The 14,139-nt window shown below is 46.5% G+C and overlaps 1 protein-coding gene across 4 annotated transcripts in view; it reads right to left on the reverse strand.

The window, feature by feature from the left end:
• LOC120948525 (uncharacterized) overlaps positions 1-13,500 on the reverse strand; it is a 44,005-nt gene extending 30,505 nt beyond the window's left edge. For 2 of the 4 annotated variants that reach the window (XM_040364951.2, XM_040364948.2), the window contains exons 1-2: positions 13,386-13,500; positions 8,814-9,277 (exon numbers count right to left, since the gene is read on the reverse strand). In XM_040364951.2, the coding sequence (XP_040220885.1) occupies positions 8,814-8,933 (120 nt within the window). In that variant the 5' untranslated portion in view covers positions 8,934-9,277; positions 13,386-13,500. The other 2 variants (XM_040364950.2, XM_040364949.2) reach the window with 2 other exon arrangements.
• Positions 13,501-14,139: the final 639 nt, after the last annotated feature.

Here is a 14,139-nt window from a genome sequence, read left to right on the forward strand (position 1 = left end):
GCAGAACGATGAGGCACGGCACGGCTTTAGCAAACAAATGCCAGCCAGTGCAGCCGTTCTCTCGGTCCTCCCTCTCCCCTTTGTTCCGATTGTCCCCCCCGGCGAACCCCATTTCTAATCGATGATCGATCGAAAGCTTCCAAAGTAGCCAAGCTACCAGCCGCCGATGCGCTTCGTTTGCGCGCTGGATGGAAATTCGATGACGGGAAGGTTTGCCAGTGGACCGTACTCTGGCCGTACCGTAAGAGGGCAGCGGTGTCGTGTTTGCGTTACTGTCCAACCGCCCAAGAAACTGCTAACGGAACCGTTTCGGTACAGCGTGTGTACAGCCAGCCATCCAGCTGCCGCAGTTCGAGCTAATCCGTTCGTTTCCAATTTGGCGCTTTTCCCCACTGTGGCTGGCGGTGGCACCGAGCAGCTGCTTTCCAGGGAAATTGGGCTGATCCTTATGGGATTGGTGGTTGTAAGCAGGGAAGACGAACCATTTAAAGAGGAAAAGAAAGCGGCGGCGAAAAAACAATTATCACAGCCAAGCAGCTGCTAAAGATCGCATGCTTATGCCGATGGTCTGCGGATAGAAATTCTTTCCAAGCAGTGCAAGCAAGCGCACAAGGAGATTGGTTTGGTAGGAAATTTAATCGCTTTTCCTACTTAGTAAGAACATCTCCGCTCATTTAACTGCTCATAATGAGGGCGTAAAAAATGCTCCACCCTCGCCTCGCCCGGCTTCGGTATTTAAGCACGGCGAGCGCGTCCTCTTAACGAAGCAACTGCGTCCTCTCTTACGGTGCTGTTATCATCGGCCTGCATCACGTTTCCCCTCGGATAAGCTTCGCTGATTTCGAGTGTAAATTAAAAGTGTGCTCTGGCCAATGTCTTTGGGCCAATAGTCGGGCCTGTCTTTGGGCCAATTTCAAAACGGGCTTCAAAATTCCGCTACTCATTTCGCTAGCCCGTGCCGTGTGAGTGAGCGGTTTAGATTTGGGGCCGTACGGTAAGCTTATCTACCTGGATAAACATGGGCCTTTTTTCATTTAACAGCAACACTTTTAAACGTAACGATCGAAGCTCTTTGCAACTGAGCGTGTGTGTGTGGATTACTGTATTTTTGTAGTTTTTGTTCCACAATCTTAATCACTCCCCATGTTGGCAGCTCGTTGCCTCAAAACGTTGCACATAGCAAACCTGTTCCATACATTTTATTTATTTTTTCGCTTTAGTTCCTGCTAACAAACGTCGTGCAGCCACCAGGGAGACGAACACATTAACTTTGTGCAGCGGGCGAGTGGCGAGCGTGAGTTGCGAAATCAATATGGTTTATGTTGATTGCCTGCGAAAACCCTGGACCGTGTTTAAAGGTACACCCGCGCTCGACAGCTCTTACAGCGCGCGCGCTGTAGACCACAAACTGCAGTAATGCAAAGGCAGAAAAAATGCAGTAAAACAGTGGGAAACCAACCACACAACGGCATCAAAGCATTGCACGGAGCGAGGACGGAGGGAGAGGACAAATGATTTAACGCTCGCACTGCCAAGTCGAGATCAACCCACGCCCTAAACTGTGAGAGAGTGTGGTTGTAGCCGGTGAAATATGTATTAATCCTTTTTTTTTAATGCCACTCCTGCACACACTGGCACCAACCGGTAGCCGTGCGCAGCCGAGAACGATTAAGCCAAGCGTCCCTGCGCCCGTAGGTCGTTGTCAAAATCGAACGACACCAACGCCCGGGATAAGCGACGAACCCGAAAACGGTTACAGCTCGGTCCCAGGCCCCAGCAGGCTCGGAGTTCATTCGCTTTAGCGCGCGACCACCCTCGGTCTCTCGGTCGCGGAATTTGCCAACGGGTTTGTTTGTATTATTCCTTTCCTTTTGCCATCTCTTCCCAGTATGGGTAGTTTTTTTTCTACATTTGCACAAAATTCAACACGTAATTGTGTCCTGGTGGCGTTTGCGTTTCCCCCCTAACGGGGTACACGATCGCTCGCTCGATGTGTGTGACTCGATAGATGATGAAATCAGTTAAGGTCGCCCATACGGGGGGCGGCTGCCGAGTGATCGAACAGTCACGATCTGGTGGCGAGTTTTAACTGCTTCCATTCCGAAACCATTGGTTTCGGCCAGGCACCAGTGACTGATAAATCATTCTCGCTCGATCATGGCGCTCGGTACGCTGTCAGTCGCTTTTCTTTCTTGCAATCATCACAGCCTCACACGGTCGGCAATTCATACAGGTCTTTTGGTTCCGATGGCGTTAGTTTTTTTTTTGCAAATAAAAAAAAGAGTACGAAAATACGAAGAGTGACCAAAAAGTTTGGAACCGAGCACACATTCCTCCGGCATGAAGCGATGCACATTTATGCAACGGGCTCGTGCGATTGAAACTGAAACCGGTTTGGTATATATTTTTTTGTTTCTCCCAGTACCAAAATATGCAAAAGCACGCTGTAAGATGCTGCAGGCGGTGGTACTGCTGCGGCTGCTGCACCGAAACAAACTGCGGCAATAAGGAGAAAAGAAACATGCGCCAAAACTTTGGTCAGACAAGGGGGAGGGGGGGGGGGGGGTGCCAACAGCTTAAGCTTCCCGTTCCTCGATGCATTCGGTGGTGCATTCGTTGCTTCGGACGTAACGATGACGCAACGCAGGCCCGTGTAGCTCACCAGACACTGCAGCTCTTGTTGCGAGCGGTACGTTAACACCCTCGGTGTATGTGCCCGGGCCACCTCGTGCCACCAGCAAGCGCCCATGCCAATGCTAATGACTGACTGGTGAATAAACGAGTGCTGATTGGTGCCGGCAGACAGTGAAGTGACGAGCAAAAGGAGGTTGAAAAGGGCTGGTTCGGTTCGAAGGCGAGAAAGTTACACTTCCTCCCGGGCCCTTGTGCTGAGACACGCCGGGCTCGGCCGGGCATAATGCAGCAACCCGCGGCGGCGGCAAATGAACAGCTTGTAGGTCGTTCTGCGCAATATTATTAAGTGGAGAACTATCATTTTCCATAGTTTCCACTGTACACTTTCTCGTACACAACACACACACACACAAACAATCCTGTGCGGATCCTTCGCCCCAACGCGGAAGAAAGTGGCGATTACGTGTCATTAATTGATCGTTATCTAATTGTCAGTGGTTTGCTGAAGCGTCCAACACTTCAACCCAGACATGTGTACTGTGGTTGGTACTATTAGTGAAATAAAACGTCTTGTCGTTCGTAGAGCAGCAACGTTCACTCCGAACCAAACAAGCAGCACCATTCTCACTGAGGTGATAATTAGACTCCCTTGGCGAGGGCCTCATCGCTGGCCTCATCCATCTACACAGCTGACCGATAGTGATTACCGTAATCAGTCGATCCGTGATTAGAACAGCATGCAACGCACAAACCGTACAGCACGCCACAGGGGATCGAATGGACGAAGGAGAAGATCGCACGACCGATAGAGACCAAACCAACGCACCACGCTTAATATCTTGATCGCACCAACCAACCAACCAAATTCCAAAGCCGCTCGTGGGAAGGGCCGTAATTTCATACCAGCCAGCGTTGATCAGAACGGGCGCAATTCTTTTGCGTAAAATGCTAACGAATCGGTGATTAGCAAAGCAAATGAAGATTGATGCTATCGGATACCCCCCCGATCCGCCACGATTCTTTCGGTGTAGTCTGTGTTTGTTTGTGTGTGATTTGGAGTTCGATTAGAGGTTTGAATAAGTTTTGCGTTCTTTTTCGCTGTGCTTACTCTAACCAGAACCAGATTGGTTTGCTGTTTGCTACTCGCCTCACCTCTAACGGAACTGTTGTGGTTTGAAATCGGGCTTGAAAAGGGAGGTTTTGGGCTTATCTCAACAAGCCTGCGAACACGGACTGAAATATGATTACCGTTTAGGCAGGGTGGGCTGAAAAAAAAACAGTTCCATTCCATCGGCATCCTAATGATGATGCTTTGGAATAATTTCGCCTAGCTTGCGAGGGGGGACGAAGAATTACGCCGTGTTCTGAATTGTGTCCGAATTCTAATGCTTTCTGCTCTAGATATGTAGCCACGACAGCGCACCGCTTCCACCCCGTTCCGAAAGCGCCCGTACCGCATGATTTGTGCTGCAAAACGAGCCATTTTCTGCTGCCCGAGCCTCATTCGCTATTCAGTGCAGACAAACAATTCTCGCATCCACCCACCTATACAAACACACACACACACACATTCGCCCTTCTCCGCTAGGGGGGAAATTCCGGGGAGAAAATGACCCCATCCGACGTTCTTTGAAACGACGCTTTGAAAGGGGGGACAGACAATAAAATCATAAAACAAAAACTAGCGCACGGAATGGAGGGTGCACAAAAATTTCTGTTCGTTTTCCACCAACACCACCCAGCCCAAGCGTGGAGCGTGTTTTTTTAAACAAACGAATCCACGCTCCAGGGGGAAGCGTTGTGCGGTTGGTTGGGAGGAGAGGGCGTTCAGTGTACAGAAATGTTCCGAGGAAGCCCCAAACACCACCCAGAGGGCATCATTACCCGCGTGGGGTGTATAAGAGGGCATCGTTTAATGATGTCGGAAGTGAATCGCAAATGAAATCGACCCCAGCGCTAACCGAAACAAGTGCCGGGTGATGTGTTCGGTCGGGCTGAAAGGGCGCAGTGTTCATCATTTCTATTTCCCCCAAATCTCCAAATGGGTGCTAATAAAACAAACGTTGCCGATGCAAAAGGGATTGCCCCGTACTTGTAGCGCAGCATTACTTCTTGTGTTAGTTAAAAAAAAGCCAGCGTTCCAACAACAATCCAGCATGGCGACCGATCGAGTGGAAGCAAAAGCGAATGGCAAAATGGAAAAACAATCAGTGCAGCGATCGATTTAATGAGGAAACACTTTTCTTCATTTCCGACTGTGAAACGCGTGAAGGGATGTTCTAGTTGCTAGGAGGGGCAAAAAAGTTTAATTACTTCGAAGCTGAATCGATCACTTATCCGCAGTTGAAGCTTTCGTTAGCGGAAGTAGGGTTGCTGATCTCCGTTTTGATATTAGTGAACTTATCTTCTTTGCAAAAGATCTTTACAGACAGCTCTTATTTATCAGTGAGAATATTAGAAAATAATTTAAGTATTATTTAAAAGCTTTGGCTAGCAGTGGCGTATTTAACGGTAAGCAAAGTAAGCAATTGCGGGGGGCCCCGTCAATGAGGGGCCCCGGAATCTTTAATCCATAACAGTTGATAGAATATGGCACTGTATTAGCAAGGAGGGCCCCGAGGGTTATGGACGTTGGGGCCCCGCTCTAGACGAACCATAAGCACCCCCCCCCCCCACAGCAACAAAATTTAAGTTAAAATGTTACATAATCAAAGACGGATGCCGAGTACCCCCGGTAATCATGTACAAAGGGGCCTCAACAACTCTTACTGCTTAGGGCCCCCGAGACTATAAACCCGCTACTGTTGGCTAGGCTCGGCTTGGAAGACAACTTTATAATTTGCGACAAACTTTCATTATATATTAGTGTATATTAAGTAGCTGCAACTGATATTGAACAGTATGTCTTATTGTCCAATAAACAGGGTACTTCATGACATCGATTTTTGCATGAGTTACAACAATCAACAGACAATTCGACCATTTGTTTTCAGTTTGCTGCCTTCTACGGGTGTAAAGATCTTCAGTTCACACACATTCATTCATTTATATGACACAAAATAACATTAACTTTAAATACCAACTATTAATTCCTAAAAAATGATTCGCATGGAATTTCTACTTCACATGGAATTTCTTCCAGATAGAGACAATTTCTTTTCGCATGACTAGAAATATTATGACTAACAATACTCAGTTCTAGTTATTTTAATTGTATAAAATAACTAGATATGAAAAAAAGTTAATGATTAATGTACTGAAACATCTGCTTCAAGCATTTACGTTTGTGACTAGAACATTTTAACGGAATTTTGAAATTATCATACAGACATAGCGACAACATATTTACAATACATAGCCGTTTGTTGTAAGGCTTGAAAGTTTTACGTCAGTAAAATTATGCGCTCAAATATCAATTATAGATAGCACCCCGAACTACTCGTCGCAAGCAAGTTTTGCATGTTAACCTTTGCGCTCCTGTCTTCATAAAGCATCGTTCCTTCACTCAACAATCACCGTGCCGTAAAATATGACGTCCGCTGTCCGTGTCCTGTACCTTCTTGGGTGTTCCGATCCTGCCCAGCCCGATAACGTGTGTCTGCGTGATGTAAATCTTCACAGCCAACGTACCAAAATTACCTCGGGGGAACATAACGCTTCCGCGTGATCCTGACTCGCCCGTCCTGAGCCGTTTATAATTACGCGGCGATCAATCAAACAAAAGCGTCGAACCAGGGATCGTCAACATCCCAACCAGGAGGGAGCCACCTATGCACCGCCACTGTTGAACGTGGTTTCCACCAATTATCGTCAATCATCGTCATTATCGTCATCATCATCAACAAGAACACAAGCTAGTGCTAGTTGCACAGTGACGCAGCGAACACTTTCGTTGGAAACGTTGGACTCGGGTTAATTTCTTACTTGCATGTCGCGATCACGGGACGTACTTTAAGCAGCTAAAGCCAAAGCTTTACCAGTTACAAATTTGATTACTATTTCGAAAAGGCAACGACAACGAACGTCGAGCAGGTATCGGTTTAAAAAGGCAACACTCACACAGCACTCCTACTAGCACTACACTTCCGTAGGTGTAGGCAAGATTGTGTCGTCCGGTTTGCTGGTCGCAAAAAGTGAGCTCGGCGACATTACGTCATCTGTTCGAGAGTCGCCCCGTTGTCGCTGCTCAAGGTAAATGGAGGCCGTCTCGAGATGCCAGTTGTTGCGTGCCCCTACTCTTTGCTCTGTAGCAAATCTCCATTTTGCGACCCAGTGGCTGTGTGTGTATACTTCACAGTATCTCTTTCTTATACGTGTATGGAGCGACATACATGTGAGCATTTCCTGTCTTGCGATCCGGTAAAGCGAGTGAATAAATTCCAACTGAAGGCTTCATCGGCTGTTCTCCTCGCGTCCCACCCGCAGATGTGACACGCCTGCGTTCGAGTGCTAGCCGAAACACGTGAAATTTTGAAAAGCCCTACGGGCACAAACCGATCGAAATGTCAATCGATGTTTGGGATGATCGTTACGTAAAGGGGTGAAATTTGTGACGACTGCTCGATCGATGGTAATCGATGTTTGCTTTTTGGGGAGGATCTTACAGCATTAAAACATCGCACAATGCCACATCGTCGTCGCTGGATGAGGAGGGCCCGTGGGGGGGATCCAGAGATGACCCGGGTATGTAAGCGGGACCTGATCACCTTGGGTCACAAGTAGATGCAAGACTTGTATGTGGTCGCTTCACACACTGCCACTCTCCCAGTACACCCCTTGCGCGGTTGACAATTTCCAAGGAAAAACGTGTGACCACCATTTGCCTAAGCGTTTAACAGACACGGCCACTTGGGTAACGTTACGCAGGGTCGATGTCTTCATTCATTCGTGTTAGTTTGTTTGTAGCGCTTTTAAAAACATCTAAAACCAGCACTGCGCACAAGCGGAGCCCATACGCGGACGGTGCGCATCCGATGCGTATGCTTTGCCTGGCCGAAAATCATATCGCTGCCGTCCGGTTGGGCCGTACGGTGATGTGCCCTTTTCGGGAGAGTGTAATTATTTTAAATTTCATTCACGTTCCGTTTCGCCGTTTCTACATGCGTTCGTGTTGGTTTTTTGTTCCATGCATTTCTTCCATGCGTCATAGCCTGGGCTGAGAGGTAAGAATTTGTTGAATTACCAGCCAATGACTCAACGCGTTCGGAGGAAACGGATCCGACCACATGGGCACACGGGAAGCAGAGAACAAATAACCGTAAGCAGCGAAAGGGACAACATGGCATGCGCGAGACGTGCTCGCTGCACCCAAATGGTAACGAGAGATCATTGAAACGTTGAATGCTTCCAAACGAACGAAAGTGGGAAATTCCCGCTGACGTTTAAAGAATGTTTTCCCTTTAAGTAATTATTATTTCACATACAAAAAAACCGAGCAAAGCTTCAGTCCATAATTTAAAGGTCCTGAACACAATTAATGAATGTATTGGTTTATGGTTATGTCTTACGGCAATTATCTTCATCTTTGAAAGTTGAAAAGTGCATGAAACGCAAACGCCGTGCATTGACGGATACAAATTTATGCACGCTTTATGGCATATTCTTTCCTAAAATGCATTCCACTGCCTTCATTTTTTTTTGTTCTGTGCTCCGATCACTCAATACTTCAATCCCTCTTCTTGTTGCAACCCATTTCCATAAAACCGTTTGCATTCCATCATGTGTTTGTGCCGGTGTGCATGTCTCGTCTGGAGAAGAGCAGAATGCAGCCACTCAGCCAACGCGGTGCATAATAAAGTGGGCTTCTCAGTATAACCCTCGAGCAAAATCGCGGAAATAACACATCCCCCGTTGCATGGAACTGTCTAATGATGTGTTGTTATTTTTTCGCCATTTGTTGCCGTTCAGCTCCGTGTCGGACAGTTCACCACTTCAAATCCACTTAACAAATGCGCTTCGGAACGGTTGGACCTTCACTGTTTCCATAGCACACTGTCTGAAAGCACATGTGACTCTCCCTTGCCTTCTTGGCTGAATGCCGGCGAGGAATGTTTCATCAAACAAGATCATTTCCTCACCTCACAGAATGTTCTGACTCATTGCTCACTCCAGTTAGGCGATCGACGTACCTAAGTCTAGTCTAGCGGGTGAGAATAGGAAAAGCAAACATCATCCCTTACCTGTCCGATGCAGATCGTGCCGAGAACAAATAGCACCGTTAGTGCCATCAGTCGTCCCGTGCGCCATCCTCCGCTGCTGCTGACCGTTGCCGGTGGACGGCCCAACCTAACTCGATCCATGGGGTGTCCGGATGGTGGTGCCGGATGCGTGCCGGCTGTGTAACGTGCAGCAACGAAAAGAACACTCGGAAGGGGTACTTTTTTGGGGAAAAGCGGTCGTTGTGTTTATGTTACGACCCTTGCAGCTTCTCGCCGCCGAAGCACTGCACACATATACGTTTACACTCAAGATCACAATATCAGCCCACCACAGTCACACAATGGGTCGTTTCACTGTATTCACCACTCTCACCGAACTGCAGTAATGCCACTTCAAAATGCTCTAATTAGAAACTACCACTTCTAGTAGTTGTCTTCTTTTCAACCCTTTCTTACACTCACGCACATACACTCACTCGTCCGCGCTGTAAATATGAAGAAGAGAAAAATAAATAAAATCCGTGCGAGTGTAAAGGCGAGAATGGAAGCAACGGGGCTGATCTTTTCCGCACGCTTGAGTCTCTACCTTTTTTTGGAGGGAAGGTTTTCTATTAAATCTTTCTTCACGCTATATAAAACCCCAAAACGGTTCCAACGGTTGCGAGCGCTTGATCGAGAATCACCCACCTTGATGATGCTCAAACACTGAGAAGATCACCCGCTATCGCTACCTATCAACCCGGTTAATGACCATCAGTGAACTGGGCAGCATTAAAAACAAACCGAGCACAATAAGTGAGTAGCACTGAAAGCTTCAGACCACCGCGGATTCCCTGGCAAAACCGGGATCGCCCGGGAGATCTCCATTACCGCGGCCATTAGAGCGATCACATGTCACAGCCCAAACAATCGACTACCCGAAACGATGTGACGAGCTATGATGAGCGTATCTAGGGAGTGTCGAGTTAGATGAACACGCAAAAGTGCGCCTGCCACATACTTTGACCCTTCTAAAAAGAAGCCTCCCGCGTAAAGAATTAACTCCTTGATGATGATTATGATGGTGATGGCGGTTTTCTTTTAAGTGCTTTTTTGTGTCGGCCCATCTTCCAACATTCTAATGTGCAACGTTTGTACCGGAATAGGCAAAAGGAAATCAAACCTTTTAGAATGGTTCTATTCCCATTCCCGGGAAAGAGATGACACTGACCGCACAGTCCGCTCGTGACAGTGCGAATCGTTGCTTTTCGTTGCGCCGTGGGAATCGGTATCACTCAGCAGAGGCAAAATTCTGCTCCGACGTTTGTCGGTTCTTCCAAACTCTCCGTCTTGGATGAAAAATAACTCGTCATGGTCATCGTCGGGCCGTTTGCTGTACGTTCTTGAGGGATCGAGGGAGAAACACACAATCAGCCCGAAGGAAAAGTAAACCTCGCCCGGTCCCGTAACGCTTATTTGTAATTCAAAACTGTCAAATTTTGGCAAAGCTTGCAAGCCTCCGCCCTGCCCTTGCACGTTTCGTTCGGGAGGGAACGACGACCTGAAGCCCTGTAAAAGCTGTGAAGTGGTGCTGCGGTGTGATGTGATTGAAAAGGTTACCCTCGGCAGACCTGCTGGCTCCAGTAGTCACCGGTCGGGGTGTGTCCGAGCGATCGTAGTACGTGCCACATCAGGTTCGAACCCTTCCAGCCCGTTACCCACCATCCGTGGGCGAGCCGTTGCCGCGTTTTGGGAGGATTGGTGTCAGATAACAGAACACAGTTTGCATTTCGTTTCAATTTGGGAGTATAATTCGCCACTTTAAATAACCTTCTTTTCTTCTTCCGTCCCACAATAAACCGAGCGGTGGACGCCGTTTGTTGGCATGATTGGCACGTCGGGCTTTGAATATTACAGCGCATTAAGTTGGCAGTTGGCGAGTAGCGAGGCGTTGGTTCGTTGGTGGCTAGGAGATGCAAATTTCGAATTTTAGGGGCCAGAATCTGGGAGCGTCTGCTATGGGATGGGATAAAGGCGAAGAAACGGCTCAGTGGCGCAACTCTGTCCCTCTCATGTAGCGGTGTTTTTTTATTATTACGGTACAACCTCTGACCTCGATGGCCATCCGTTTGGACAGGAGCTAGCCGTTGCGCAAAACCGTAATGGCGTCAATATTCATCATTTTTGCTTGGACGCTGTGTTCAATCTGTTGATTGTTTTCTTTTAACGGCAGCTGGATTGTTTGTGGTATCATGAGTATTTTTGACGTTAATTACACACTTATTTTGGGCTGTTATGAATTATGTGTTTGACTACATGATGTATCTTGAGGTATACTCCTACAATATGGTTACAACGTTTCAATGAGTACAGTTATCTTATGTTGACCTAAAATCTGAGCAAGGACTTCAGCTTCGCATTTTAAAGAAAGTATTTGTTTAAACATTGTGCAATTACGACAAAAAACTGATTAGTTTTTGCAAAGAAATATGACGAGAAACTCAAAATTGGAGTAAGGTACTTTATGTTGTTAATTTTACGTAAATTCTAATTTTTAATTTTAGTCGATTTAAAGATATGCCTTGTTGCTATCATATTTTGCAATCTATTCAAAACCAAAACCTTTCTAAATAGAAAATACGCTCTATGAACGATCATTCCTGAAAAAAGTACAATTGCCAGCATCTCCAAAGATCATCTCAATGAAAGATGTATTACTTAACAAACTAATTTTGAAGCTACTATCGATTAAATAAAACAAACTACCATTTCATAATCACCACTGACCATCTCTTGTACCATTCCAAGCAGCCATAAACGATTCATTAGAGTTTCACGCTTCATCGACCGGCTTCCTGGTTGACGGTAAAATAAATAAAACAATCAACGCAGTTAGCCATCCATTCATTAGCCCCGATGCTTGGTGCGCTACCGCCATGCGCTATCAACCTGTTCTGAGGCCATCTTGTTGTTCATTTTCCTTTCCGATGTGACCATCGGGAAACGGTCGGATCATGTTTTGATTGTACATATCTACTAATCCAACTGCTGCCAGGTATAGCAGTTGGAATGCTGGTTAAATTCCGAAAATTACGACGATAGCTACATTTTTAGCTGATGAGGTAATGAGCGTTGAGTCACCGCCAAGAATCGTCACCAGCTGTCACGGGTGGATGAGTAACAAATGAGAAGCTATTTTCCAACAACGATCGAAGCAGATCTGCGAAGATGTGTGTGTGTGTGAGACAGAGAAAAAAGAGATCGTCGATTGGGAACGGAATTTGCCTGTAAATCGCTTAAAGAGAGGTGTAACACGTGCTTCGACCATACTCATAACACAGCACAGATGTAATTAAAATGCCCCTTTTGCTGTGCGTCTGCCGGCTGCCTCGGCCCGCCTGCACGCTATCGTACAGCCGCCACCAAAACGGCAATCGAACCGCTACAAATTCCGCCCGGTAACTTGCGCGCACGGTTAAGCGGGAAACCTCCCTCCGCGCAAACATATAAACACAAACGCGCGGACACACACAGCACAACAAATGCAGAGCACCGGTAAATTAGGTACGGGCCAAACCGAGCGAGTCAGTCACTTTCGGTTTTTAATTCCAAATTATATATGTTGTATACACAAACCAACGCACGCAACCACACATTCACGCGCGCACATACACACAGTCATGTTGGTAGTGGAGCTGCTGGTCGGGGGCTTGGGTGCGTTTCGCTTCGCTGATAGTTTGTCCCTTCTGCGCGGGCATTACGTAATGGATGCTTTAGGTTTTGACCAGCGTACCATATACGGACACCCTTCCCCCCTTTGCACAGACAAACCGAGCGCATGTTTGCGCCGTCCCCACCCGCAGTCGGAAACGCACAGAATTCCGCGATCGCGACGACGAAGCTTAGATCTTGCGAGACAGCCACAACTACACATTCAGCTTGTTTGTGATCGCCATCACCACCACAGCAACACATCGAAAGGGAACCAGCTATGTGCCCTCCTGTGCATCGTAGCTGTTGGTCGTCGATACGCGCCGATCACCACCTGAACCACTTTCCCAAACTCGCGCCCAACTCTTTGGCATCTTTCAGAACTGTCAAAATTCCAACTACATTCACAGCAGACGGGTGACCTTCTCATGGGATGGAGGCGAGATGTTGAAGGTGTTTGCGTTTTCTTTCTACGACCTCCAGCTTGCGTGCACTGGCAACCGTCTAGAAAGCTCCCCGTCTATTGAACGACACTCCCGGAACACAACACAACAGCAGCGCTCAGCTCGTTCGTGGCGCATCTCGCGTAGAAAACGGAACGAAACATCCCCCTTGCGTACGCTGCCTTGACTCGCGGGAAACCACCACAGCGCTCGCGGGAAAAAGTTGTTCACTCACTGACACTGTTTTGCTTTTCACTCGAACTCTGGTGGCACTGAAAGATTTCCGCCTCGCTTTGTGCAGTGGAAAGGCGGAAATCAGCGTAGAAACTGATGGGTTTTTTTGTGTGTGATCGTTGTTTCACTTTGTATTATTTATACACAAAATCACTTGATATTTTTAAAACGATGGAAGTACGCTTAACCACTTTAAGGCACATGGTACGCATGGGCGATTGCTTACCGACTGCTACGTAGCACAGACAACGCCAAGAGCCTCAAAAGTCGATCGTCGTATGCGCGTTTTCAACGATCGCGACCTATTCACGCGACTGGTTCACAACAAATGTGAAAAAATCCCATCGTTGGGCTCCAACGTTGGTGATGGGGAAGGGCTCTAACGCTCAGCATAGTGGGTGCGCTCGTTGAACGCGAATGGTCACAAATGGTTAAGGTAAGTTAATATTTAAAGAAATTTAATTTAATATAGTTAGGAGAGATCGTTTTTTGTATTATTTAAATAATTTTTATTTTTTGCTTTCTTCTAGGTTTCAGTCAAATATACAAACAAATAATAATTCATAAATTAATAGTAAAGTTAACTGGTAAGACATAAATTTATTATATTTAATAACTATACATACATCTTGCCATTCTGCAATTACCATAATACTATTTTGTGACAAACTTCATTTTTTCAATAATTTATGCAACAACTTTTGCAAACGATTTTCAAAAGTTCCATAGTGCATGATCATACTGCTGTGTTGGTGTGAATACAGTTGTTTCGCTTACACACTCACAGACAGATTGTAATGAGACACGCATACCTTTACGATCGAACATATTTTTACATTCGCTGGAGGTACAGTAGCACACAAAAGAGGAGCAAATTTGTTCGAAATAAGAACAGAAAGAGAATGCAATAAAGTATTTTTTTTCGTTTAATGATTACATAGTTTCACTCGAACACGTTTCATGATATATTTTTTTATCTT

This window comes from Anopheles coluzzii, chromosome 2 (genome assembly GCF_943734685.1).
Source record: "Anopheles coluzzii chromosome 2, AcolN3, whole genome shotgun sequence".
In the NCBI taxonomy this organism is placed as follows: domain Eukaryota; kingdom Metazoa; phylum Arthropoda; class Insecta; order Diptera; family Culicidae; genus Anopheles; species Anopheles coluzzii.